At 39.8% G+C, this 25247-nt stretch overlaps 1 protein-coding gene across 3 annotated transcripts in view; it reads right to left on the reverse strand.

Annotated features, from left to right (window-relative positions):
• The window catches only part of kif2c (kinesin family member 2C), a 68763-nt gene that overhangs the window by 19568 nt on the left and 23948 nt on the right, over positions 1 to 25247 (reverse strand). For all 3 annotated transcript variants that reach the window (XM_048601760.1, XM_048601759.1, XM_048601761.1), the window contains 9 exons: positions 20295 to 20393; positions 19535 to 19589; positions 14767 to 14929; positions 11550 to 11640; positions 8706 to 8769; positions 7012 to 7103; positions 4677 to 4819; positions 3717 to 3921; positions 1293 to 1403 (listed from right to left, as the gene is read on the reverse strand). In XM_048601760.1, the coding sequence (XP_048457717.1) occupies positions 1293 to 1403; positions 3717 to 3921; positions 4677 to 4819; positions 7012 to 7103; positions 8706 to 8769; positions 11550 to 11640; positions 14767 to 14929; positions 19535 to 19589; positions 20295 to 20393 (1023 nt within the window). The remainder of the gene's footprint in view (positions 1 to 1292; positions 1404 to 3716; positions 3922 to 4676; positions 4820 to 7011; positions 7104 to 8705; positions 8770 to 11549; positions 11641 to 14766; positions 14930 to 19534; positions 19590 to 20294; positions 20394 to 25247) is intronic.

Raw genomic sequence — 25247 nt, forward strand, 5'->3', positions numbered from 1 at the left:
GATGCTGCTTGGCCTGCTGTGTTCATCCAGCCCTGCACCTTGTTGTCATAGCCACTGGTGATTGTTGTAAAAATCCTATCTGGTTCACTCATGTCCTTTAGGAAGGAAACCTGCCATTTTACCTGGTCTGACCTACAAGCGACTCCAGACCCATAGCAACATGGTTGACTCAATTGCTCACTGGGCAATTGGGGATAGGCAATAAGTGGTGGTCTAACCAGCAGTGCCCATATCCCATGAATGAATAAAAACAAAAGTCTTGACAAACCAAACGCTCAATTCTAAGATAGCTTGCAAAGTCTGCACTCAAAATTGCAGAAGTTGGCAAAACTTGCGACAAATATAGACAACAAGCATCTTGAGTTGATGCTCAAGACAAGCTGATTGAACAGGGCTCAGATTTGATCAATAGCCTTTACAGGCTCTAGTTGGACCACTAGCAGGAACACTACAATAAAGTATTTCCTGACTAAAGCTGGTTTTGCTCCCGGTCACTTGTTAGATCCTGTTGGAAACACAGATAAGTGGATTTTGTTATTCTCACATGTTGACAGTTAGCTCACATTAATGGAAAAATAATTGTTCAAGTAAACAACAAAGCGCTGGAATAAAGCTCATTACCAACACCTATACAGAAAAAAAGACGACATTTCCTCCCCTGCAACTTGCATGAAAGAAACAACGGTTCGTTACAGTGTGCAAAGGAGTCGCTCAGGACACCATATACCACACAAATGGATTTTCAGGATACCACTTTATGAAACTGGATACTTAAAAAGTTAGGGAGGAGTTGTAAGCACAGAGAGAGACAAATAGAAAATATAAAAAAAGTGTTAATTATAAACAAATTGTGAATTGCATTTTATCTAAAAAGAAAAGACAAAATATTGTGCTTTCCCCATCATTTGCTCAACTCCCATAAATGGTTTATAAAATTACCACAGGCCCAGATGATTCAAGATTTTACTTCTAACTCTCAAAACACATAACACAGTAGAATGCCTTAACATACAAGAGTAATTACAGAACACGAACAGAATTCATAATCAAGGGACACAATAGCATTAAATTAGGGGAGGCCTCTAACGCCCTGCACTAAGACAGTTGGCATTTTGATGACAAAACAAACTTTATTGTTCCTCACCATTAAAGAGCATTCAATTCAATACATCCTCCATGATCTTTTTTTGCTTGAATGGACCAAAGGCATTTCATTAAATTTAAAAATGTCTGATATTTGTTAAAAATTAGGTGTATTGTGTGTAACAAACTTCAGAAATAGAAAGACATACCATACAAGTTCTAGAGTTTTCACCAATAAATGAGTCTCTGAGTACCAGGGTCAGCTTGCTTGCTCTAAATGGTGTATAGATATTATTCTGTCCCAGTGATCGAATGCACTCCTAGAAGGCAACAAAACTATTACAAAAGATAAAACAGGATATTCATGCTTTAAGTTGAGTGATGAAATCCTTAACACCGTCCAAGCTATTTTCTCTTAGAACTGTAAGAATTACACAGTGGAACTAATATGGAGTTAAAAATGACACTTTGGTGCTGAATGCTGGATCAACTATGATGCAATTGAATAATGGAGCAGGCTCGAGGGGCCAAACAGCCTATTCTTGTTCCTATTTGTTATGGTTTCATTAAATAGTTAATCTGGCAAGCAAGCCAAGCACAATTAAATTGGTTGTCATGGCTATTCTAGGTGCTGTCAATCACTTTTTCTAGGTAGATCATTCTGGATTCGAAAAATGCCGAAAAAAATTCTCATCACTACTTTAGTTCATCTGTCAATTATTTTAAATTTATGACCCCTGGTTATTGGGACAGCATGGTGGCTCAGCGGTGAACATTGCTGCCTCACAGTACCAGAGACCCAGGTTCGATTCTGCTCTCGGACAACTGTCTGTGTGGAGTTTGCATATTCTCCGTGTCTGTGTGGGTTTCCACTAGGCGGTCTGGTTTCCTCCCATAGTTCAAAGATGTGCAGGCTAGGTGGATTCGCCATGCTAAATTGCCCATAGTATTCAGGGATGTGTAGATCAAGTGTGTTACCTATGAGAAACGTAGGGTTACAGGGAAAGGGCAGGGGAAATGTGTTTGTGGGGGGTGGGGAGTGGAGGGGAGAGAGAAAGAGGGGGAAATGCACTTCAGAGGGCTGGTGTGGACTTGGGCTGAAGGACCTGTTTCCACATTGTAGGGATTCTATGTACTGGCCACTTGATCAGTGCTGGAGAAGCATGGTGGCTCAGTGGCTAGCACAGCTGCCTCACAGCACCAGGGACCTAGGCTCGATTCCACCCTCAGTAACTGTGTGGAGTTTGCACATTCTCCTTGTGTGGGTTTCCTCCCACAGTCCAAAGGTGTGCAGGTTAGGTGGATTGGCCATGCTAAATTGCCTGTACTATTCAGGGATGTTTACGTTAGGTGGGTTAGACATGGAGAAATGCAGGGGTAGGGGAATGAGTCAGGGTGGGATGCTCTTCGGTGGGGTGGGGTGGTGTGGGCTAGTCGGGCTGAATGGCCAGTTTCCACACTGTAGGGATTCTATGATGAAGCGTCTTCATAGAGATTAAGAAACTGCAATTTTAAATAAAGATAGTGTTGGCGTTAATTTACTAAAAATGTAAGAGAAAAATGATTCAAACCCATCATCTTCAAAACCACTGATGTCACTTCTGTTCCTAGCCAAAAATCGCAATCTTTCCAGTTTTTCACTTGAAGACCAGAAATCTCGCGCCCCCCCCAAAAACACTAAATAAGCGCTTCTGTAGGCTGAAAGCTTGTATATATTTCCTGAAGTATTGCCTCCAAATTGCTCCCAACACTTGATTTAAAAAAAAAAACACTGGTTTGATCTTGACTAAAAGTTTTAGCAGGATCACTTTGCTTTTCCATTCCATCCTCTAATGTTAAATAGTTTTTTTTAAAAACTACCATTATTTTGACTTCCATCATTTGATTTTTAATACCCAGGACCTTTTATAGAATAAAAGGGTCTTGAAAGAGGAGAGAAAAAAAAAAAGTTGAGTTCACATGACCAGTGGTAATTTAACTACAGGCCGGGCCAGATCATGAAATCTATTAATAAACGAGACCCAGTCTGAACCAAGATTAAAAAGGTCATCAAAATGACTAAAACCAAGTCACTCAGATCTGTAGCTCCTTTTCAATTTACTCATCTTTCACTTTTTGTGAAACTTAAGAATATCTCTAGATCATTGAGCTTGTGGAAAAAAAAGTGTGAAATCACAAAAGCTTTATTTCAAGTGAAATTTGCAGAAGTTAATATAGAATTATTTTAATTCTGATGTAGTGCAAGACATGACATTTGCTTGGAAAGACCAAAAATCTAGGATTGCTCTCTTTAAAAAAAAGAAAGACTGAATGAAAGCATCCAAAAATTGAAAGGGGATTTGACCGAGTAAATGAGGAGAAACTGTTACCGCTGATGGCTCAGTCAGTAACCTGAGGATGTAGATTAAGGCAATTGACAAAATGACTTCTCTCTCAAAGAGGGGAGAGAGTTGTTACAATTTAAAATGCTCTGAAAGCAAGAGTAGTGACTACAGAAGTAGAATTGGTTAACAGCTCCTTGCCGGAGTACTATCACACTTATGCAGAGAATAGACAGAATAGTAACTCATGAAGAATAGCATGGAAAAGTTCAAAATTATCCTCTTTTCCCATGCAAGATACACTTCAGTTACCTTCAAGGCAAGCAGGCTTTTATTAATCTCTGCACCTTCCATTCTGGTTTGTCGGTCTGCACTGCTAGTATCAGCACCTCGCTCATTTCCAGCCAGATCAATGAGAGAAAACTGACCATAAAGTTTATCATTCCTCCGAAGATGAATCTGGAAGACTGCATGGGACCTAGAGGAGTTACTATTTGCAGAGGTTTGCCCAGATGTCCTATTTATTAAAAAAAAGGAAAAAAAATCAGCCTTTAATCTTTTATTAGTATCATACCTTAAGACAGTTAGCAGGTATTTGTAATTTATAGGAGATTTAAAATATTCAGTTCTTATAGCCTTGGGAATTCTCACACTCGAAGGTATTTTAGCTTGTATTAAAATGGTGTGCTTGACACCTGCAATGCCAGATTTTGTTTACAATCATGATCCCTACCAGAGTTCATGTTGTACTTTTCATGCTGACATTTAGTGAGACTTTACATTCTCTATTCAATTGTTAAGTGCCTGCTTTTGTTCTAGAGGTTAAGTGGTATTTAAAGTGCATCATGGCCATCTTTATGATTGCCCTCAACTCATGGATCCAAGTTTTACGAAGTTTTAAAACAAAAAAAAAAAAAGACTGCTGCCAGTAATAATTAAAGACAGATTTAAAGTGACCATGATTTCCAAACATATCATTATATTTTACTAAGCTAATACTAAACATAATATTGTGATATAACTTATGTACATCAGGAAGAAAATGCTTTTACACATCTCAGTACTTAAACACCACAACTTGAAGGCAGGGTACTGATGAGTCAAAGATAATTTGACCTATGCCTGTGATATAGGCATGTGTTCAAGATGTATCAATACATGGAGAGAATGAAGTTAGTTTCTCTACTGGCCATGGTTCTGAAGTAAGTGAATCAGGGAGAAAAGCAAGCAAGAAATAAAAAGGTGGTGACAGGAAAAAAGGAAAGTAGTTACCTGTAATTGTTCCCCATATCAATATTCATGACCACATCATCTACAGAGAAGACATCCTGTTCCCGGAGACCTACGATCTGTACCTGTTGTTTATTGTCTTCCATTATACGCAACTTAGCTTTTTTATTCAAAAGATCAAACACCTGTAAGACAAAACAAGCATTAGGTCCATCAGTAAGCCAAGTGGAGGAATAATATTTGCTTTCAGTCACTCTGTTCGGAGCGGTTTTCAGATTTCTCTTCCATGAAGTAGAACTAAGAAAACCAAGTCACCATGTAACAAAATACAACTGAAAATCTGACAATGCAGGGGTGGGGGAGGGAAAAAAAACAAAAAAAAACTTTCACTCAGCTTATACCATATTTTAGGTTGTGGGCAGGTGGGAGTAGATAGATATTGAAAAATTAATAATCTCAACACCTGGAATTTTAGATGTTATTTCAGTTGGCACACAATTAGCCATTCATATTTTTGCTGTAGAGGACATCTGTTCCCTGTAGTTGGATGAATGGTTGGGAAGAGGAGGAAAGAGAGACCAATAAAACAGAAACAAAATCTTTCTTGCTTTCGACTAACCCTTCCAGCTGAATTTTTTTTCTTCACATTAAGGTCGTTGGGAGAGAACAGCTAAAGTCCTCTGAACTGTGAAAGTCAAATTCTGGTATCATTTGTAACCCAAAATAAATAACATCATATTCCTCACTTAACATAGTGAAGTATCACCCTCCATTTCAGATATTTATCCATCATTCCCCTTAAAGCTCCTGTGCCATTGCAATCCACGGGAATTTGCTTTGGGTTCCCTTTACTTAACCAATCTATCACGGTCCGGTAGTCCATGTTAAAACTAAAAAAAGACAAAACAACTTTCCGGCCTCTTGCCTTAAACATTAAGTTAATAAACCTTCATAACCACAGAAATATTTCAAACTTAGAAATCTACCATCATTTGGTCTTCTCTGAAATAGTTCCAGTGACTCATACCTCTTTACTACTTTTGGATCTCGCTCACATCATTCTAGGTGACTCTGCTGTATGCATTACTTGCTTTTGGACCTTCAGCTCTGCATTAAATTGTCAACCTTACTAATTCAATACCCATGCACAATTCCCAAAAAGGTGAAATCAACCCAATTCCAGTTGGAAGTGAAATCCATTAATTGAATCCAGCCAACTAATAATTCATCACGTTGCAGTATCTTATATAGTATATCCCTGATCCAGGCTCCAATTGGACACCTTCTGAAAAATCAATTTACACCACATCTATCTACACCATGTCAAAATTGTAAAATTTGCCTATTTACTGGTGTTGGACTAAATACTGTCATTTGATTTATTTAGCCTTCTGTCTTGGAAAGGTTAATCGGGCACCATCCAGTTCGAGATACAAACCATATATCTCGAATTCCAAACAGAAACTGTGATGCTAACTCTACTGATTTCTTTCAACTCCAAGATGAATGCCATATAGGCATTTGACTCACCTCATATTTCAGGTAAAATTTGGCTTAACAACTCATGTTCTACATCTTACAGTAGATCAACATTCTCACCTCTGCAATCAAATGGTAAGTGAGGCAGTAGCGTAGTGGTAATGTTAGTGAACTAGCAATCCAGAATCCCAGGCTAACTTTCTGGAGAGATAGGTCATGGCAGATGGCAAAATTTAAATTCAATAGAAAGAGATCTGGAATTACTAGTTAGTCCAATTGTGACTATGTAACCGTTATCAATTAACAAAAATCTGCCTGGTTCGCTAAAGCCCTTTTGGGAAACAAACTCTGTTGTTCTTACCTGGCTTGGTCTACATGTGACTCTAGACCAACAGCAATGTGGTCGAGTCTTAATTGCCTTCCAAAATTTCTGTGACCCCTAATCAGTTCAAGGGCAGCTAGGATGGGTAACAAATGCTGGCCTTGCTAGAAACACCCACATTAGAATAAAAAAAATCTTGAACTTTGTAGGACTGGTAAACTGGGTGGGGCGGAGGTAGAAAGAAACACTTACAGCAGCATAAATTTATAGAATCATCTGCTTTTTATGCAATTTTTGTGTTAATACCCTGAGAAAAGTGAACAAAAAGAGAAAAGTGAACAAAAGAAAGCAGTGTTTTACAAGCAGAGTATCCATAGACACTAACAATTCTTTTTAAAAACCTCGTCACTTTCTACAACACTTTTTGGCTGAGAAGCTATAATCTTTGTAAATGATTATTAGCCTTTCATAGTGTTTTTCCACACTTTAAAAAGACCTAGCATATTTTCTATGTTTGTTTTTCATGAAGCAATGTTGTCAGTTAGTTTTGTTCACTTAAAATGCTTCTGAACCCACCTTACCACTGTAGATTTCAAAAAAGCTTACGGATACTTTCAGATTAAGATCCTTGTATCGAGGCTGTTCAAGCAACAAAAACACATCCTGAGCTGAAGAAATAAATAGAAAAAAACAAAATTTCAATTTGCTGTTTGTACATAGAAACAAACTATAAATAGGAGTAGGCCATTTGGCCCTTTGACTCTGCTCTGCCATTCAACGATTATGGCGGATCCTCTAACTCAATGCCATATTCTCACTCTTTCTCCCCATTTTGAAATACCTTTAAAGTCTAAAGCAAGCAACTCCCTCTTTTTTGAATTAGGTTAGTGACTTGGCCTCCAGAGCCTTTTGGGGCAGAGAATTCAACAGGTTCACAACCCTCCCAGTAGAGAATTTTTTTTTCTCTCATCTGTCTAAATGGTCTACCCCATATCCCAGGATGTCACCTAGTTCTAGCTTCCTAACCAGAGAAAACATCTTCCCTGTATCTAATCTGTCCAACCATGCTCTTGTGAACACAGGCCTAGTTGAACCAATTTCCCCTCACGGGACACTGCTGCCAACCCCAGTAAACCTCCGCTGCAAGTCTACGGCAAATATATCCTTTCCTTAGGTAGGGGAAGACAAAACTGCACGCAATGCTTCAGTTAAAGATCTCATCAAGATCTTCAATAACAACAGTAAGACATCCCCTACTTTGGAACTCAAATCCTCTTGCAATGAAGGCCAATATACCACTTGCCTTCCTAATTGAAACTAGGTAAGCAGCAAGCAATGACAGGTGTTCCTATCATCCATTTGTATGGACACACTTCCCAATATATCATTACGCAAATAATACTTTTCTTTTGTTTTACACTATAAAGTCTATAACTTTACATTTAGCCATGTTGGACTGTATCTGCAGGTGTTTGCTCATTCACTCAATTGTCTAAATCACTGAATCCTCCTTACCACTCTCAATCACACCCAGTATAACAATGATATTTCATGCCAACAAAAAGGAAAACATTGATGCTAGAAACATGAAAAACAAACAGATTGGAAATTCTCATGTTAGACAGTTTGTGAAGATAGAAGCAAAGCTAACATTTCATGCTGCTGATCTCTCATCAGAACTGGAAAAGTTACATGACACAACAGGACAGTGGATGAGGTCAGGGAAATTGTCCCCAAGCTCAGTGGTGAGGTCATGGTGCAAGGGAAAAATGCAATAAAAAGATGCTGATGTTCAGATTCTGCCAAATATAGTACCATTTGTCATCGCAGGTGCTAAGAAGGTAGTGCTGCATGTTCAAAACAATAGTAGTCTGGAACAAGCAGAAAGAAAGGAGAGATAATTGCTGGCATGCCAGCAATTTTCAATTGAAAGAAATCTGGAGGGTACATGGCAGTTTCCAGGTGCAACAAGAATTCGGACGATGGAAGAAAGGATTGGTAGAGTAGGGGACAACTCTTGGCCAAAGTAGAAGACCTGGAAAGAAGAGGGTTCCAGCATTGTGCCAAGTTCAAAATTCAACAAATTGGACATGCAAAAAGGTGTGAAGTCGAGCATTAGTTGTTTGAGGTCAGAGATAGAAATGGGTATATTGCAATCATGGTAAAAGGACAAGTTTGTAGAAAAAGAAGCAATCCCAAGTAAAGTGAACAAATCCAAGTGTTGAAGCTTTCAAAAAGGATATTTCACAGGCTTTTCTCCTATTGCTTACTTGCAAAGGCATAGATTCCTTTTGAACAGTCCTGGTTTTTCCCAGAGAAGTTACCACCCATAGTCTGAATAAAAGGAAAGAGAAATAAACATTAAAAATAAAATAACATACAATCAGAATCCCGACAGTGCAGAAAGAGGCCATTCAGCCTATTGAGCCTGCACCAATCCTCTGAAGAGCATCCCATCCAGACCCAGCTCCTTCACCCCATTCCAAAAACATTGCATTTACCATGGCTAGTGCACCTAGTCTGCACATCCCCAAATACTGTGGCACAATTTTAGCTTGGCCAATCCACCTAACCTGCACATCTTTGGACTGTGTACAACATGGTCAGAACTCTCACTGGCTACACTTGAAATGTACAGGATCCCTATTACGAATAATTGAAAGATTCCCTAATAGAAATGCTACATTCATTTTAATTTCTCAGGATAGTAAATGTTTCTTCCACACCTGCAGAGACATTTCCCAGATACATCAAGAAGACAAAAAGCAAGGTCTTGGGTGATGTAACAAAGATGGTGTTTTTAAAAAAAAAATAAAATAAAAAAATAAAAAAACAAACACTTAAAGACTAGTATGCTTCTATTAGAGGAATTTTCACTAACCCAAGCGGTTGTACAGCACATTGTCATCACCAGACATAGAAAGATGCTACTAAAATTCTGACAAAGCTACTGTATCTGTGGTGCAGCAACATTGATACAAATGCACAAAAATGGACTATGTCACCCTCAACTTCTGCTATCTGTCTGAATGTATATCGTTGTCTTGATTAAGCAATTTTATAATTTTGTGCATAAAGACAGTTAAATGGATTGTCAATAGACAGCAAAGTCAAGGGTTGAGGTGCCACCAGGAACTGGAAGGGAGATCAAAACTAAATCTGCAAGCATGAAGTGCCACGTGGCCTACTCCTTGTTCCAAATCCTAGTTTTGATTTTTCATTCAGGAAACGTGGGCTTAATTGGCTGGGCCAATATTTATTGCACCTTTTTTCTTTATTTCCTAATCAATTCATTCTGAAATGTTATCATACAACACTGGCATGGTACGGACACTACTACTGCACCATAAGCATCCTATTGTACATTCTTAACTGCGGTCGAGAAGGTGGGGGCATACTGCCTTCTTGAAACACTGCAATCCAGTTCGTGTTAATGCACCCATAATACTGTTTGAGAGAGAGTGTTCCAGGATTTTGAACTGTGACACAAAAAACAGAAATATTTTTCCCCAAGTCAGGATGATAACAGACTTGGGCAAGAACTTGCAGGTGGTGATGTTGTGGTGTTTTCGTGCATCTGTGCCCTGGTCCTTCTAGATAGATGCAGTTCTGGGTCTAGAATGTCAGGTCCAAAAGGTCCTCAGTAAATTTTTGCACCACCTTGTAGTTGGTGCACACTGCTGCTGCTCAGCATGAGTAATGGAAGGAGTGAATGTTCAAGAAATGTGGTACCAATCAAGTGGGCTACTTTGTCCTCAATGATTTTCAACTTGTATTGTTGGAGCCTTACTCATATAGGCAACTGGGGAGTGTATTCTAATCAAACTCTTGACTGGTGCCTTGCAGATGGTGGACAGACTTTGGGGAGATAGGAATCCTGCAATGACTCAAGTCACCTAACCTTTGACCCGTTCTTGTAGCCACAGCACTTCTACAGCTAGCCTAGTGCAATTTCTGGTAACTCCCTGGTTGATGGTGGGGATTCAGCAATGGCAATGTCATTGAACATCAAGTGGTGATGGTTTATTCTTGGAGAGGGTCGCTGCCTGGCATTTGTGTTGCTTGCGATTTTTTTTTTTTTTTTTTTTTTTTTAAAAAACCCAAAAGGCCGATATTGTCCAGGTCTTACTACATTTTTAAACAAACTGATTCAGTAGCCAAGGAGTTGCAAAAAGCACTGAATACTGTACATACTAGCAGCAAACATTCTCACTTCTGGCAGGTCATTGATGAAGCATCTAGAGGGGTTGGGCTAGATAATACCTTGAGGAACTCCTGCAATTGTCTGGTGCTGAGGTGACAGATCTCTAATAACCAAAATAATTGTCTTTTATGCCGGGTAAAAATCTAGCTAGAGACTTTTCTTTCGGATTGCTGTTGATTCCAGTTGAGGTGTCCTCGATACCATATTTATTCAAATGTGACCTTGAGAAAAAAAAAAGGGGCAGTCTCTGTAATTGCATCCCTTCTGTCCCTGTTGGAACCAAGGCTGGAATGAAGTCAGTAGCCCCAGCGGTAGCCAGACGAGGTGTCAGTAAGTTAGTTATTGCTAAGCAGTGCTGCTTGATAGCATTGGTGGTGACCGCTTCTGTCATTTTACTGATGATCAAGAGTAGACTGATGGGGGTGATAGCTGCGTCAGGTTGGATGTGTCCTCTTTGTGTGTACTGGACTTGCCTGTGCAATTTTCCAAATTGTTTGGTAGAGGTCAGCGTCTTAGCTCCCACAATCCAAAGCTGTGCAGTTTAGGTGGATTGGCAATACTAAATTGCCTATAGCATCCAGGGATGTGCAGCTTCGGTGAATTAGCCATGGGAAATACAGGGATAGGGGATGGATTCCAGGTGGAATGCTCTTCAGAGAGTCAGTGTTAACTTGTTGGGCTGAATGACCTGTTTCTATACTGGAGGGACTCTATGATGATTCTGCCCTGAAACAACCTGGCTGGGGGCACAGCAGAAATCTTCAGAATTATTTCCAGGGCCATTTGACCAATATAAACAGCCTCTCCATCTCCTACCTATGCCCCTCCCAATCTTTGGTGTGAACAAGATGAAGGAAAACTACAAATCAAAGAGGAATAGCTATTATAACAAATCAGCACAGTAACTTACATGAGTTTTGCCACTTCCAGTCTGTCCATAGGCAAAACAGGTAGCCATTCCCCTCTCAAAGATGGTCTGTACTAAAGGTTTTGCTGTGAATCTGATAAAAAGATACAAAATGTGACAACTGCAAATCATTTATTCACTGGCATTCAATTTGTTTTCAGAACTCATATTTAGATGCCAAGATGAAAGTGATTATTTTGCCATTGAACAAAATGGAAATGCCAACAAATACGTGTTTCAAAAAAACAAATACTTCAATAAATACAGATGGGTTGCAGCTTGCCAAAACTTTACAATTGTTTTGGCCCAAACAGTCCATGGGCTGATACTTATGTCCCCTATAAACTTCTCCTATTCATCCTCATTTTATAACAATGCATCATTCTATTCTTCTCCCCCTCATGCTTATTGATCTTACCACTAAATTGCTATCTGCGCAATATGTTTCAAATTTTCTCCACTTTCCTGAATAATTATTGGATATTAGTGGTTTATTTATAAACTCTAGCTTTGCAGTCTCCACCAGTGGAAACATTTTCATTACATATACCTCATCAACAGCCTTCACAATTTAAATACCATATCAGGTCACCTCCCAGCCTCTTTCCTGGAGAAAGATCCTGAGCTGAGCTATTTCAATTGTTGTAGGAAGTAATTTAATCTTGCACTGAGGGGACAAAAGTTTGTCCAGTGATTTTCTATTCTTTTAGTTATGAGCCAACTGGAACTTCGCACAGTACTGGGAAAAAAAAAAGTGTTAGATATAAAGTCAATAACTCTTATTTTTGATTTACGGCCTTCTAGGAAGTCAACCCAATGGATAATTGGCAAATTTCTGGCTTTGATAAACTGATTTGCAACGGTAATCATGTGCGCCCAGAGTCTGCTTGGAATGGTATCCCACTGAGGCATTTTCTAAAGAGTTAGGTCACATCCTGAACATTTCTCTATCCCAAATCTATACCCTGTTGAATTAAATCATCAGTGGAAATTTTGTTTCTTCTACAAGGAAGTTTATTTTGTCAGTTCCAGTTTATAAAACTTTCAGTACACCAGTTTTTTGATTTGTTATAACTAAGAAAAAAAAAAATCAGAGGTTTGATCGCAAGCCCCATTGAATGAGGGAAGAGCACAAGATGAATAAATGTGCACTCGGACAGTAAAATGGATACTATATAAAACTGCATTTGAAACAAGTTCTTCCACCCATGCAACTAAGGTAGGTTCTCAAATAGCGAGCTTCAACTTTGCACAAGTTAAATGGAAAGAATGGACTAGCCAAGTTTTAGAAACTCCATAGGCACATTTAATAACTTCTTTAGAACATAATCTGAACATGACTGAAACACAGCTTAAGATCCTCAAGATAAAATTTTAACTGGAAAGTCTAAGAAAATCAGTCAGAAAAAAAAACCTGACAGATGCCCAAGGTTCAAATCTTACAAAGGTGACTTAAATAATGAACAAGCTTAAAAATTGATGTCAGCTATGAACAAATTATTCCTGGAAAAAGAAAAGGCCAACACACAGCAGCTCTTCATTGTTGGAGGCATCCTAAGTCTTTTCACAGTGTTGCATAACTTGCTCTCACACTGCTCCTTAGTTCGCCTCTCTCATCTGCCTTTAGTTACACATCTGGAGGAAGTGTTAGTTTTCACATTAAGGCCTACAAACTCCCAGTTCTACCTTACTAGCTGCTTTGATATCTCTACTGTTGCTAAATTATCAGATTGTTTCTCAGGTCATTACGTGCTGGATAAGAACTTCCTGCCAAATAAATATTTGGGAAACAAAGGGAAGTCATTGTATCCAGTTGCTACTCCATTGCCTAGTTGCTGAGTGTTTCAGATTAAGCTTGTTGATCTGTTAGAAGCCAAAGCCACATCCCATAAGACAGAGTTACTGTTTTTAAACGTTGGTTAGAATAGGAAAATCTGATTTGCTTCAAGTTGCTTCCCTAATAGTGCTCCAAACGAAGTACAACTTCATGCGAGGACTTGGCTCATCTAGAGTGGAGTATGTACGTCTACGTCTGCCCATCAGCTGCTGAGAGCCCTCATTCATGCCTTTGTTACCTCCAGACCAGACCAATCCAACACATTATTGGCCACCCTCCTACATTCTTCTCTGTAAAATGTAGGTAATCTAAAACTGTCTTAACTAAGAGCACATCCCACTCCCTCAGTGCTTATTGACTTGCACTGGCTCCCAGTCAAGCACTACTCGCTTTTCAGATTCTGTCCCCTCCAGCATCATAATGCTCAGGTACCTACCCTCTTCTAGTTTGGCCTCTTGTGCCTACCAATTCAATTTGCAGAATCACTGGTGGTTGCCCTTTCAGTTACCAAGTTACCTTTGGTTATGTTCCCTACATTTGTTTCACTTTCCTTTTTCAAGGGGCTGCTTAAAAACCTATCTTTTGACAAAGCATTTGACCAAATGTAAGTGGCATTTTTTGGTTTCAAATTTTGCTTTATAATTTTCTTGTAAAGCATTGTATGTATTGTACATGTTTTATTGTTCCTTTTAAAAACGATCTATAAAAGTACAATTGCCCATTTTAAATGAACTGGCTTTAAATCACTGCTTTAATTGTCACTTAATAGGGCCCATGTTCACATTTAGCCTCAAGTTTTGTTTCAAAGTCATTTTGCTTCAGATCTGATAATGTGGAGTAACATGATCAGATTGGCACCTGTTTGGAGCAGCTCCTCCCTCATTTCCCAACCTCTGGTTGGTAGTCCCTTCTGGTCCCTAGTATTGTTTCTTGCCCCTTGCCTATCTTAAAGTCACTCTTCCTGTCTCTCAACTCAGTTCCAGAACTCAAAGATGTTTGGAAAATAGGATGTATAACAGCTGGGAGGGCTAGTAATTTGAAAAACTGAGCATACATCTTAGATTTTTAAAAGTTACTTCATCTACCAAGGGCAGAATTTAGTGCATAGTTTTTCCAATTATATGGCATGTTTCAAAGACTGTCTGATAAGACATCCCTCAAAGCAGAGTTACTGTTTTCAACATTTGTTAGAATAGGAAAATCCGATTTGCTTCAAGTTGTTTCTTGCATAGTGTTCCAATGAAGTACAACTTCATGTGAGGACTTATTGTCTATGTTGTAGGGAAAAAAATCTGGCAATTCTTCCTTACCTCTAGTCTAAAATGATAGCTTAGCAATTGTAATACATAAACACCAAATCCAAACTAATTTGAAATCGAGTACCTGTATACCTCTTCATTGGTAACAAAATCATCAAAGGCATAGTCAAATCTGAAGGGCTGGTTATCCAAGTATTTTGTGAGATCAACCTTCATCTTTGGTTCATGCACCAGAACTACATTTTTGCTGGAGATAGTAATCACATCAATCTCCCTTTTTGCCTTTTCTGTGGAAGTCAAAATACAGAATTAAGGTTGAACTTTAATTGTGCCACTTTGGCAAATCACATCTAATCCATTCTTTAAAATGTTAACTAAAGACAGACACAGCCTATTACGGTTATGTGGTATTTAGTAACAGGTCATGGTCAGAGATTTTTAAGAAAAAAGTTACTCCATGTTCTTCAGAGGTATCTGCTAGATACCATGCCACAAGAATTTGCAAACTTCTTGAACAGAGTAGAAGGCATAGGAGCTGAGGTAGACTATTTGGCCCTGGAGAGTCTGCCCAGGTCAGCAGGCCATGACCACAACCTCCGTTTCAGATTTTCAGTCTAGATCAATGATTTCAATGTGGGTACCAATTTGAAATTTCAAAGTTTGCAGAGGACAAAAACTTGACGCAATCATGAGTTGTGAGAATGCAAAGAGGCTTCAGACAAGCTGAGTAAGTGGGCAAATGCATGACAGATGGAATAAATGTGAGGTTATCTACTTTGGTTGGCGGAATGAAGGAGCAGTGTATTGCCTTCTCGCATAAGGGCTAAGAACCAGCTGGCAGAGGCGATGGCTTATTAATCTGCAGACCCAGATAATGTTCTGGGGACCCAGGTTTGAATCCCGCCATGGCGGATGGTGGAATTTGAATTCAAAAACATCTGGAATTAAGAATCTAATGATGACTGTGAATCCATCGTCAATTGTTGGAAAGACCCATCTGGTTCACTAATGTCCTTTAGGGAAGGAAACTGCCATCCTTACCTGGTCTGGCCTACATGCGACTCCAGACCCACAGCAAAGTGGTTTACTCTTAACTACCCTCTGAGCAATTAGGGATGGGCAATAAAAGCTGCATAGCCAGTGACTCCCCTCATCCTACGAATGAATATAAAAAACACAGATGGCACTGATTTAAAGTGATGTGCAAAAGTAGTAAATGTGAGGTTAAAAAACATCACAGCAAGTAGTTAGGGTATGGAATGCACTGTGTGGAAGTCTGGTGGGCTTAATTGTGGCATTCAAGATGGTATTGGATGATTATTTCTATTGAAATAACGTACAAAACCTATGGGCTAAAAGTAGGAGATTCACAGCAAGTAATGATGCTTATTTGAGGAGCTGGTACAATGTGCCAAATAGTTGCCTTCTGCATCATAGCACTTCTGTGACTCTGCTTTAATTGTGTCCAACACTGGCGAGACCACAACTGGTGTGCAGAGTTTTGGTCCCTTGCCATATAGAGTGAATGCAGAGGAGATTCATTAGACCGATTCCTGGAATTGAGAGACAGTTCGATGTGGAGAAATTGAGAAGACTGGACCTGTATTCCCTAAAAAATTAGAATGTATGAGAGGCATCTTCATAGAAGCTTCATTTAAAGGGATAGATATGGAAAGGACATATCCCCCAACTGAGATCTAGAGCCGAGGGAAGTCTCAGAATAAAAAGAGAATTCATTTAGACCAAGATGAGAAAAGTTCTTCAGTCATCTTTGGAATTCTGTACTTGAGGACAGTGAAGGGTTCAGTTAATAGGTAAATTCACAAAAGATTGACAGATTGCTAGTTCATAATGATAGAAAGGGATATGGGGATAGTGCAGGAATAATGCGTTGATTTAGGTAATCAGTTATGACCTAGAATGGTTGAGCAGGCTTGAAGGGCTGAATGGTCTAACTCTGAAACACAGACTTACCTTGCATCTAGATTCCCTCGACTTTCCTTATCCAGAGGAAAAGTGAAAGCTGATGTTTCTGGGCCCTAGTCAGCTGCAGGAGTTTCTGGAAGGCATCTAGAAATTATTTCTTACACTCTTACAAGGGACAACCTAGCTGTTTGGAATGTGATAAATGGTTAATAAAACTAGGAGCAAAGAATGCCATTCAGCCCTTTTTGAGTTGAGTCTACCATTCAATATGATCATGGCTGATCCTCTAACACCACCACATTCCGACTTTCTCTCCATACTCCTAGGCCTTAATAAAAAGGGACTGATGAATATTAAATTGAATATATTCAGTGACCTAGACTCCACAGCCTTTTGTGGGAATAAATTCCACAGGTTAAGCACCCTCCAAGTGAAGAAATACTTGCCTGTCTCAGTCCTAATGGCCTATCCTGTGTCAAAAGAACGTGGCCCAATTCTAGATTCTAACCAGTGGAAACAGTCTGTCCAGCCCTGTTAAAGTTTTACACATGTCAATCAGATTTCTTTTCATTGTTCTAAACTCTGATCAACTTGGCCTGCTATTTACTAATCTTTCTTCACGTGATAGCATGGGCAGCCTTCATATTAGCCTGCATCAGCACCCTGATAAGTATATCATTTCCTAGGTCAGGAGACCAAAACTGTACACAATACTGCAGGTGTGGTCTCAGCAAGGCATATACTGTTCCTAAGGTTTAACGTAGCATACGAACTGATGGTAGAATGAATAAAAGAGGGATCGAATGAATTAACGTGTTTTAAACAACTAATATGGCCGAGATGCAGTACGTGGGCATTCCTGGATGCCACTGTGATCTAGGGCATCACACTAGAACTAAGTTCTAGCTCTGGCAGCTTCAACTCAAAGATTACAATCTGGAAATTGCGACATTGCAACGTTCTTTTCGTTTGAGGGAGACTTGATTGTTGGGAGGTTGGGGGAGTGCAGGTGAGAAAAGAGAAAAGGTGGTGGTGGTGGTGGAGGAAAGAGTGTTACTGGGTGGTTTTTTTTGTTTTTTTTTTAGAAAACCAGGAGGTAGTCACATCCCTCAGGATAGGTAGGAGGTTAATTTCTAGACCAATCGAATACAACATCACATTAAAACTTGTATAGAATCTTAGTGGGCTCCACTTTTTAAAAACAAACATGCCGAAGACAACTTTAAAAGTTTTTAAAAAATCCAAATGATATTAGAACTGACAGCATATCACTATCAAGGAAAGATTGTATAAGCTAGGAGCTTTTTCAAAAGATTATAGTAGCAAATTGATACAGATTTTTAAAATAGTGGAGGAATTTGACAAAAACGGTATTTCTATTTTGGTGAGCCTAAAAATCAAGGACTACCATATAAAATTTCTCAAATAATTTAAGTATTAGTTCCTAAAGAGAATTGGTGGTGAATTAAGCATTTTCGCAGAGTGGCTAAGGCAATTTTAAGAATGCATTGAGGAAAGCTTGTTAAGTATTTTAGAGAATGCTGTGTTAAACGAGGTGAGGAGCAATAATATAGATAAAGGCCCCTTTGAAAAACACCAACATGGAAATGTTGGACCAAGCAGTTTGTGTCTATAAGATATAATGCAATTCTACCTAATTGCAAGAAACCATACCAAGTTTGCAGAGCACTTTAATATTCAGCACTAAATAGGAGATCGTAAAATACATGTCCACCTGTGCAGATCAATATTTGGTTATTTAGTTCCTGTTTGATCCCATGGTCATATTATGTAGTGAGTAGTATGGAAAACAGTAAGGTACATCACCAAAGATGGCCAAATAACCTACAAAAATACTGAAAACATCATAGCACAGATTGTCATACAGTTTTTTTTTTCAATTAACTTGTTCAGACAGACACTTATGGCACATGTCTGGGGCAGGTGGGGCTCAAACCTGGACTTTAAAAATTAAAAGAAAGGGACATTACCACTGTGCCACAAAAACTCTCAGATTATGCATACATTCAGGGTAGACAGTACAGGTGAGCATAATTCCAACCTAGTCTCACCATCTTCAGCAATGACTTTCGCTTTAGTTTTGCTGATAGTTGAACATATTCAGTGCTGTTTAACAACAGCTCAGATATTGAAGCAATCTGTACCTACATGCAATGTTTAGGCCGAGCTGATTTTTGGAGGAGTGTTGCTAGCCATTTCCATACCAGACTCCAACGTAGAATCTAATACTCTCCCAGTGACATTTAACAATATTACCATTGCAAAGTTACCTATGAAAATTTGAAGCTTGCCATTGAGCAGCAAATGGCCTGGCTACAACAGGAAACCTGAGAATTCTGTCATGAGCAATTCACTTGTGACTTCCCCAAACCTGTCCAACACAACTAAGAGGAACTGACAGTCCAGTATCTACACCGCTGAAGGCAGCAGGCAGGCTGAGAAGGCATACAGGATCTTGCACTTTCCAATGGGACAGTGTGTTCAAGTGTGAGGTAGTTGTGATAAATGTCTACAAAATACTGGCTCAGCTTCAAGTAAATGTGCCTGGATGGACACCACGCTTTGGGTAAGATTCAGTCAAGGTGCAGAAAAGATTTGAGACTGCTTTCAGGACTGAAGAACTTGTTATATAGATCGACTGGACCGACTGCAGCTGTTCTCCTTAGTAAAAGGAAGAGTTGATAAAAATGTTACAGCACAGGAACATCTTTATGATTCTACACTGCAGATTGCAGTCCGGGCTTTTCCTTTTATGAAAAAAATTGTTGAAAGAGCCCCATAGAGTAGAAGCTGGTCATTGTTCTACACACCTCAGCGCTATGAATGATAAAGGTAAGAACTGATTAAATATTGAGCACTCAAATCCCCTTGGGTTTAATAGTACTACAAAAAAGTGGAAGAAAGGAGAATCTACAATTGAGCAATTATAATACCTGACAACATACCTTTTTTGCTGAGGGGTCGTTTTCGGACACAGACACATATTTTGTGAAGCTCAATCTGAAATAGTTTATTACAACAATAAAGATTTGTCAATGTTATCCCATTATTTATCTTTATTACAATGAAATTCCCACTCTGAAGTAGAGTCAACATGAAACCAGGTACAGTATAATGAAGTGGTGCAGCCACCTGCACCACACTGAACTTCTGGAATTTGACTTTATCTAGACTAAAGCAGTTCAAATAGTTTTTAGAAAAGAAGAATCAGCCAGAAACTGGATTTCTAGTAAGTTCCAAGTACTTAACATGTCAGCTCCAAAGTAGAACACAAAATTTAAAGAAAAAATTAAGGTCTGCAAATACAGTTTTCTACTCTTCTGTATCTACAGGGATTTCCATTTCAATAAAAGATTACTTTTGGAACAGTGACTTTTAATCCAAAATCATGAAAGAAAGAGTAAATTCAGTGAATGACAACTCAACATTCCAGAGCCAAGCTTAAAATCCTGAATAAAGCTGCAGAGGGAACACAAGTCTATCAAGTGTCAAAAAGGAAGATATTAAAATGTTCAACAATTAGCTATGCTTATTACCCTGGACCTATGGTTTTAACTCAAAGTTAGCATTTCCACCACCTCCTTTTGGATAGGCACTCGAGAGTGTTAATCGTTTAGTGTATTATAACTAACTGTTGGTTCCAGAAGTGGGAGAGCAGTACATCATCCCTCCAGAGCAGGATGTGAATGGTGCAAAATTACTTACAGGATCTGAATCAGATAGATGTTGATAAGAGTCTAACGTAGCTCTTAATTCTGTAATCATCTTCATGAATTCCCAATTTGGATTACCAGCATCATAGTCCTGCAATAAATTATAAAGAACTTATTCCTACACTTCGTTTTAACTGCTTAAGCTATTACATTCTAGGTTTGGTTACAAATACATGTTTATGCATAATGTGTACCATCCAGAAGATGAACAGCAACACCAGATGTCCTTCAGTAGAACATTCCAAACCCACAATAACTACCTAGGAAAATGGCAGCAGATGCCTTTGGACAGCACCATAGGAGATACTTTTGTCTCTTGGAAATGGTTGCTGTTCCCTCAATGTCATAAGGTGTAAAACATGGAACTCCCATCCCAACAGAATTGCAAGTGTACATACAATACATGGACTGATGCTCAGCACTCTTTCTTCAACGTCAATAAATACTAGCCTTGTCTGTGTACTCCTTCCACAAGAGCAAAAAGGCCCTATAGAATCAACACTAGAACAGAGGCAGAACGTTACTGGGAAAAAAAAGTTAAATAGAAGGCTTCCAATACTTTTTTTTCAGCTAATACTGGTCATTAAGGAGGTAGTGACCTAGTGGTATTTTCACTGGACTGTTAATCCAGAGGCCCTGATAACATTCTGGGGATCCAGGGTTCAAATCCCACCACGACAGATGGTGGAATTTGAATTCAATAAAAATATCTGGAATTAAAGAATCTAACAATGACCATAAATCCATTGTTGGTTGTCAGGAAAAACCCATGTCCTTTGGGGAGGGAAACTGCCATCCTTACTTGGTCCGGCCTACATGTGAATCCAGACCCACAGCAATGAGGTTTACTCTTAACTACCCTCTGGGCAATTAGGGATGGGCAATAAATGCTGCCTAGCCAGCAACGCCCTCATTCCGTTAACGAATAAAGGAAAAGGAATAAAAGGATCCTTTAGTATGGGTTAGTTCATGCTTGAATCTACAAAGTAGTTTTAAAACAAATTCCAGTCATACACAGATCCCTACTACCTTTATAAAGTGGAGGAACAAGATTGCTCAAGAGGATTGAAGGCTTATGCTCCAGAACTACCACATGCCTAATCAAACTGCTGCAGTACAGATAAAACAGTGATATCTGCTCAGAGGAAAAACTGCTCAAGTATGTCCTAGCCATCCAGGAGGTGGTGGGAAAATGATATCATGGCAGTGCTATCAAGCATCACATACCTGATAACAATTTACTCATTGACACTTAGTTTAGGTTTCGTCAAGGCTTCAGTTTCTGACCTCATTACAATCTCAGTCCAAATATGGACTGAAAGAGCTGAATTCTTGGAGGAGGGTGGCAAAGAGTTGCATAAAAAACAAAACAAACTGGACTCAATGGAAGTCAGAAAAAAAAAAACACTCCATGGCTGGTATGCCCCAATCAGCAAAAAAGGAACATGGTAATATAGAACTTAAGTATTACTGAAAAAGTTTGTCTTGCACTCATCAGGACAATTACTACTACTATAAAAGGAAAAAGGAAAAAAGGAAAAAGGAAAGAGGGAAAAGAAAAATTCTACTGCTCGAGAGGAGGAGTGTAGTGGTGATTGGCAAGTGGACTCTGGTGAGGCATTGCCATGGAGGATGCACTGACAGTCAACTCCCAACATCTGTTTATATTCTAAACCAGCAGATTGACTAACTGGTAAAAGCAGTCAAAACAGGGTCAGTACATGTCCATATTTTCTCCTGCCTGCAGAAACAGTGGGGGTGATCCTGTGTATTAACAAGTATGCCAGACTAAGACTAATGGACAATTCTAAATTGGTTGTCAGTGCAATCCTTCAGACTATTATTTAAAGCTGTCACTTAGACCTTAGAAGTGCTCAGCCCTCTTTCATTACCCCACAACGACAAAGTATCTCAGAACTTTAAGCAATGGGAGAACATAGAACAGTACAGGCCCTTTGGCCCATGATGTTGTGCCGAACTTTTACCTTAAACCCAAGGTAAATCTAACCTCAACCCCTACCTGAGACTATCATCCATATGCCTATCTAATAGCCACTTAAATGCCCTTAATGAGGCTCTCATCACTATCCTCTCCGGCAATGCATTCCACGCCCCTACCAATGAGTAAAGAGCCTACCTGACGTCTCCCCTATATCTACCTCCACTCACTTAAACTATGCCCCCTCGTAATAGCTACCTCCACCCTAGGAAAAAGTCTCTGGCTGTCCACTATCTATACCTCTGATCATTTTGTACACTTCTATCAAGTCACCTCTCATGCTGCGTCATTCTAAAGAGAAAAGCCCTAGCGCTCTCAACCTTTCCTCGCAAGACCTTCCCTCCATTCCAGGCAACATCCTGGTAAATCTCCTCTGCACCTTTTCCAACGCTTCCACATCTTTCCTGTAATGAGGCAACCAGAACTGGACAATACTCCAGATGTGGCCTAGCCAGGTTTTTATATAGCTGGAGCATAACTTCACAGCACCTGAACTCAATCCCTCTAACACACCATACACCTTAACAACTCTATCCACCTGGGTGGCAGCTTTCAGGGAACTGCAGACATGAACCCCAAGATCCCTCTGCTCCTCCACACTGCCAAGAATCTTTCCGTTAACCCTGTATTCTGCTTTCAAGTTTGTCCTTCCAAAATGAATCACCTCACACTTTTCAGGGTTGAACTCCATCTGCCACTTCTCAGCCCAGCTCTGCATCCTATCAAATGTAATTTTGTAACCGAGAACAGCCCTCCGCACTATCCACAACTCGACCCACCTTTGTATCATTCGCGAACTTACTAATCCACTCCTTCATCCAAATCATTTACAAAAATCACAAATAGAAGAGGACCCAGAACAGGTCCTTGTGGTACGCCACTCATAACTGAGCACCATGTTGAATATTTTCCATCCACTACCACCCTTTAAGGGTCAGCCAATTCTGAATCCAACCTACCACATTTCCCCCTATCCCATGCCTCCTCACCTTCTGCATGAGCCTACCATGGGGAACCTTATCAAAATGCCTTACTTAAATGCACGTATACCACATCCACTGCTCTACCTTTATCCACGTGTTTGGTCACCTCTTCAAAGAATTCAATAAGGTTTGAGGCACGAGAAGCCAGCTTTTGAACACTGCCACTACATAGTGGCAACACAAATGGTTTTTGCCACTGACCAGGATGTTGTTGTCAAGCTGAAGACATGTTCTTTCACAGAAATGAGTCATGCATGTGAATTTCAATTAGTGGTGATACAAGATATGTAGGCTGTATGTCCCAAAGATCAGCATATCATAAAATGTCACATTCAGTTATTCACAACAAAAACACTGATTGAACAGAACCAGCACACATTTGCTAAACTCAAGTGTCTAACATTGTGACTCCACAATCAGATTAGTTAACAAACATTGCCCCAAGTGTGAAGAATTACACTGACAATCAATCTAAATTCAGAGTCAGGCTTGCAATTGTGGCACGTGTGTACAGGAAGCTACATAAATTAAGTGACCAGGGCCTGTTCTTTGCAGGCAGAAAGAACATGTAAACACTGCACTAGTTTCAACTCAACAAAATAGGTGACAACCATGTTCTGGCTCATTTCTCAGCCAGTCATTAATTGGTGCATTCTAAACAGCAGTGTCTATTTGTCAACCAGCTGACAGGCACACTCTGCTCTTGCGGAAATATTATTGCGCTTGCTTTAGCAGAGCTAAAAAAATTGGAACGATAGAGAAGATGAACCATAACCCCTGTTCAAGGATGAAATGCTCTACATTTTTAAAATGTGCTCTTGGGTGCAGTGGCAAGTTGCAATGGGTGGCATGGTGGCTCAGTATTTAGAACTGCTACCTCACTGCACCAAGTTCAGTTCCATCCTCGGGCATGTGTCTGTGTTGAGTTTGTACATTCCCTTGTGCCTACGTGGGTTTCCTCTGGGTGCTCTGGTTTCCTCCCAGAGTCCAGGTTAGGTGGAATGGGCATGCCAAAGTGCCCCTGGTGTGCAGGGATGTGCTGGCTAGGTGGATTAGCCATGGGAAATATAGGGATAGGGTAGGGAGGGGAGACTGGGTGCTCTTCAGAAGGTTGGCGTGGACCCGATGGGCTGAATGGCCTGCTTGCACACTGTAGGGATTCTATGATCTACCTCTGAGCCAGGAAGTCCACATTCAAGTCCCACCAACTCCAGTTGTTTAATAACATATCTGAACATGTGGATATCTAAATATGGTTTTACCTTTACATTGGTACTTCTTACAAATTGCTAACAAAAAAAACAAATTTGTCGAAGGTTTTCATGTTGCACTTTTATTTCAAGTCTTGTCATTAAAATGGGTTTCGGTTGGAGGTCAAATCAAATCAGTCCTGTGATATTCGTGCAGAAGTTCCTTAGTATAGTGTCCCCATTTTCAGTTATTTCCCACTGCTGTTTCATCTTCAAACTTCTTCATTCACAAGGTCAGATGATTGCACAATGTTCAGCACTGTGACTCCTTGGATACTGAAAATAGTCCATACCCATACACAGCAAGAGCCAAATTACATTCAGGCTTTGGAAGCAAAAACAAGGCAGCAGATTACTACCTCAATGGCTGTAAATTGGTAGAGGGGAGTGTGCAGTGGGACCTGGGCACCCTTGTGTACCAGTTGCTGCAGGTAAGCATGCAGGAGCAGTAGGGGTAAAGGCAGCAAATGGTATGTTGGCCTTCGGTGCGAGAGGTTGAGAGTACGGGAGCTGGGATGTGTTGTTGTAGTTGTATGTGGCCTTGGTGAGACCACACCTGAAACATTGTGTGAAATTTTGGTCTCGCTCTTGAGGGAGTGCAGTGAAGGGTCTGATGTATGAGAGATTGAGTAGGTTCAGACAAATGGTATTTGGGGTGGGGGAAGGGAGAGAGAGAGAGAGAGAGAGAGAGAGAGAGAGAGAGAGAGAGAGAG

This window comes from Rhincodon typus, chromosome 10, assembly GCF_021869965.1.
Source record: "Rhincodon typus isolate 14 chromosome 10, sRhiTyp1.1, whole genome shotgun sequence".
NCBI lineage: Eukaryota > Metazoa > Chordata > Chondrichthyes > Orectolobiformes > Rhincodontidae > Rhincodon > Rhincodon typus.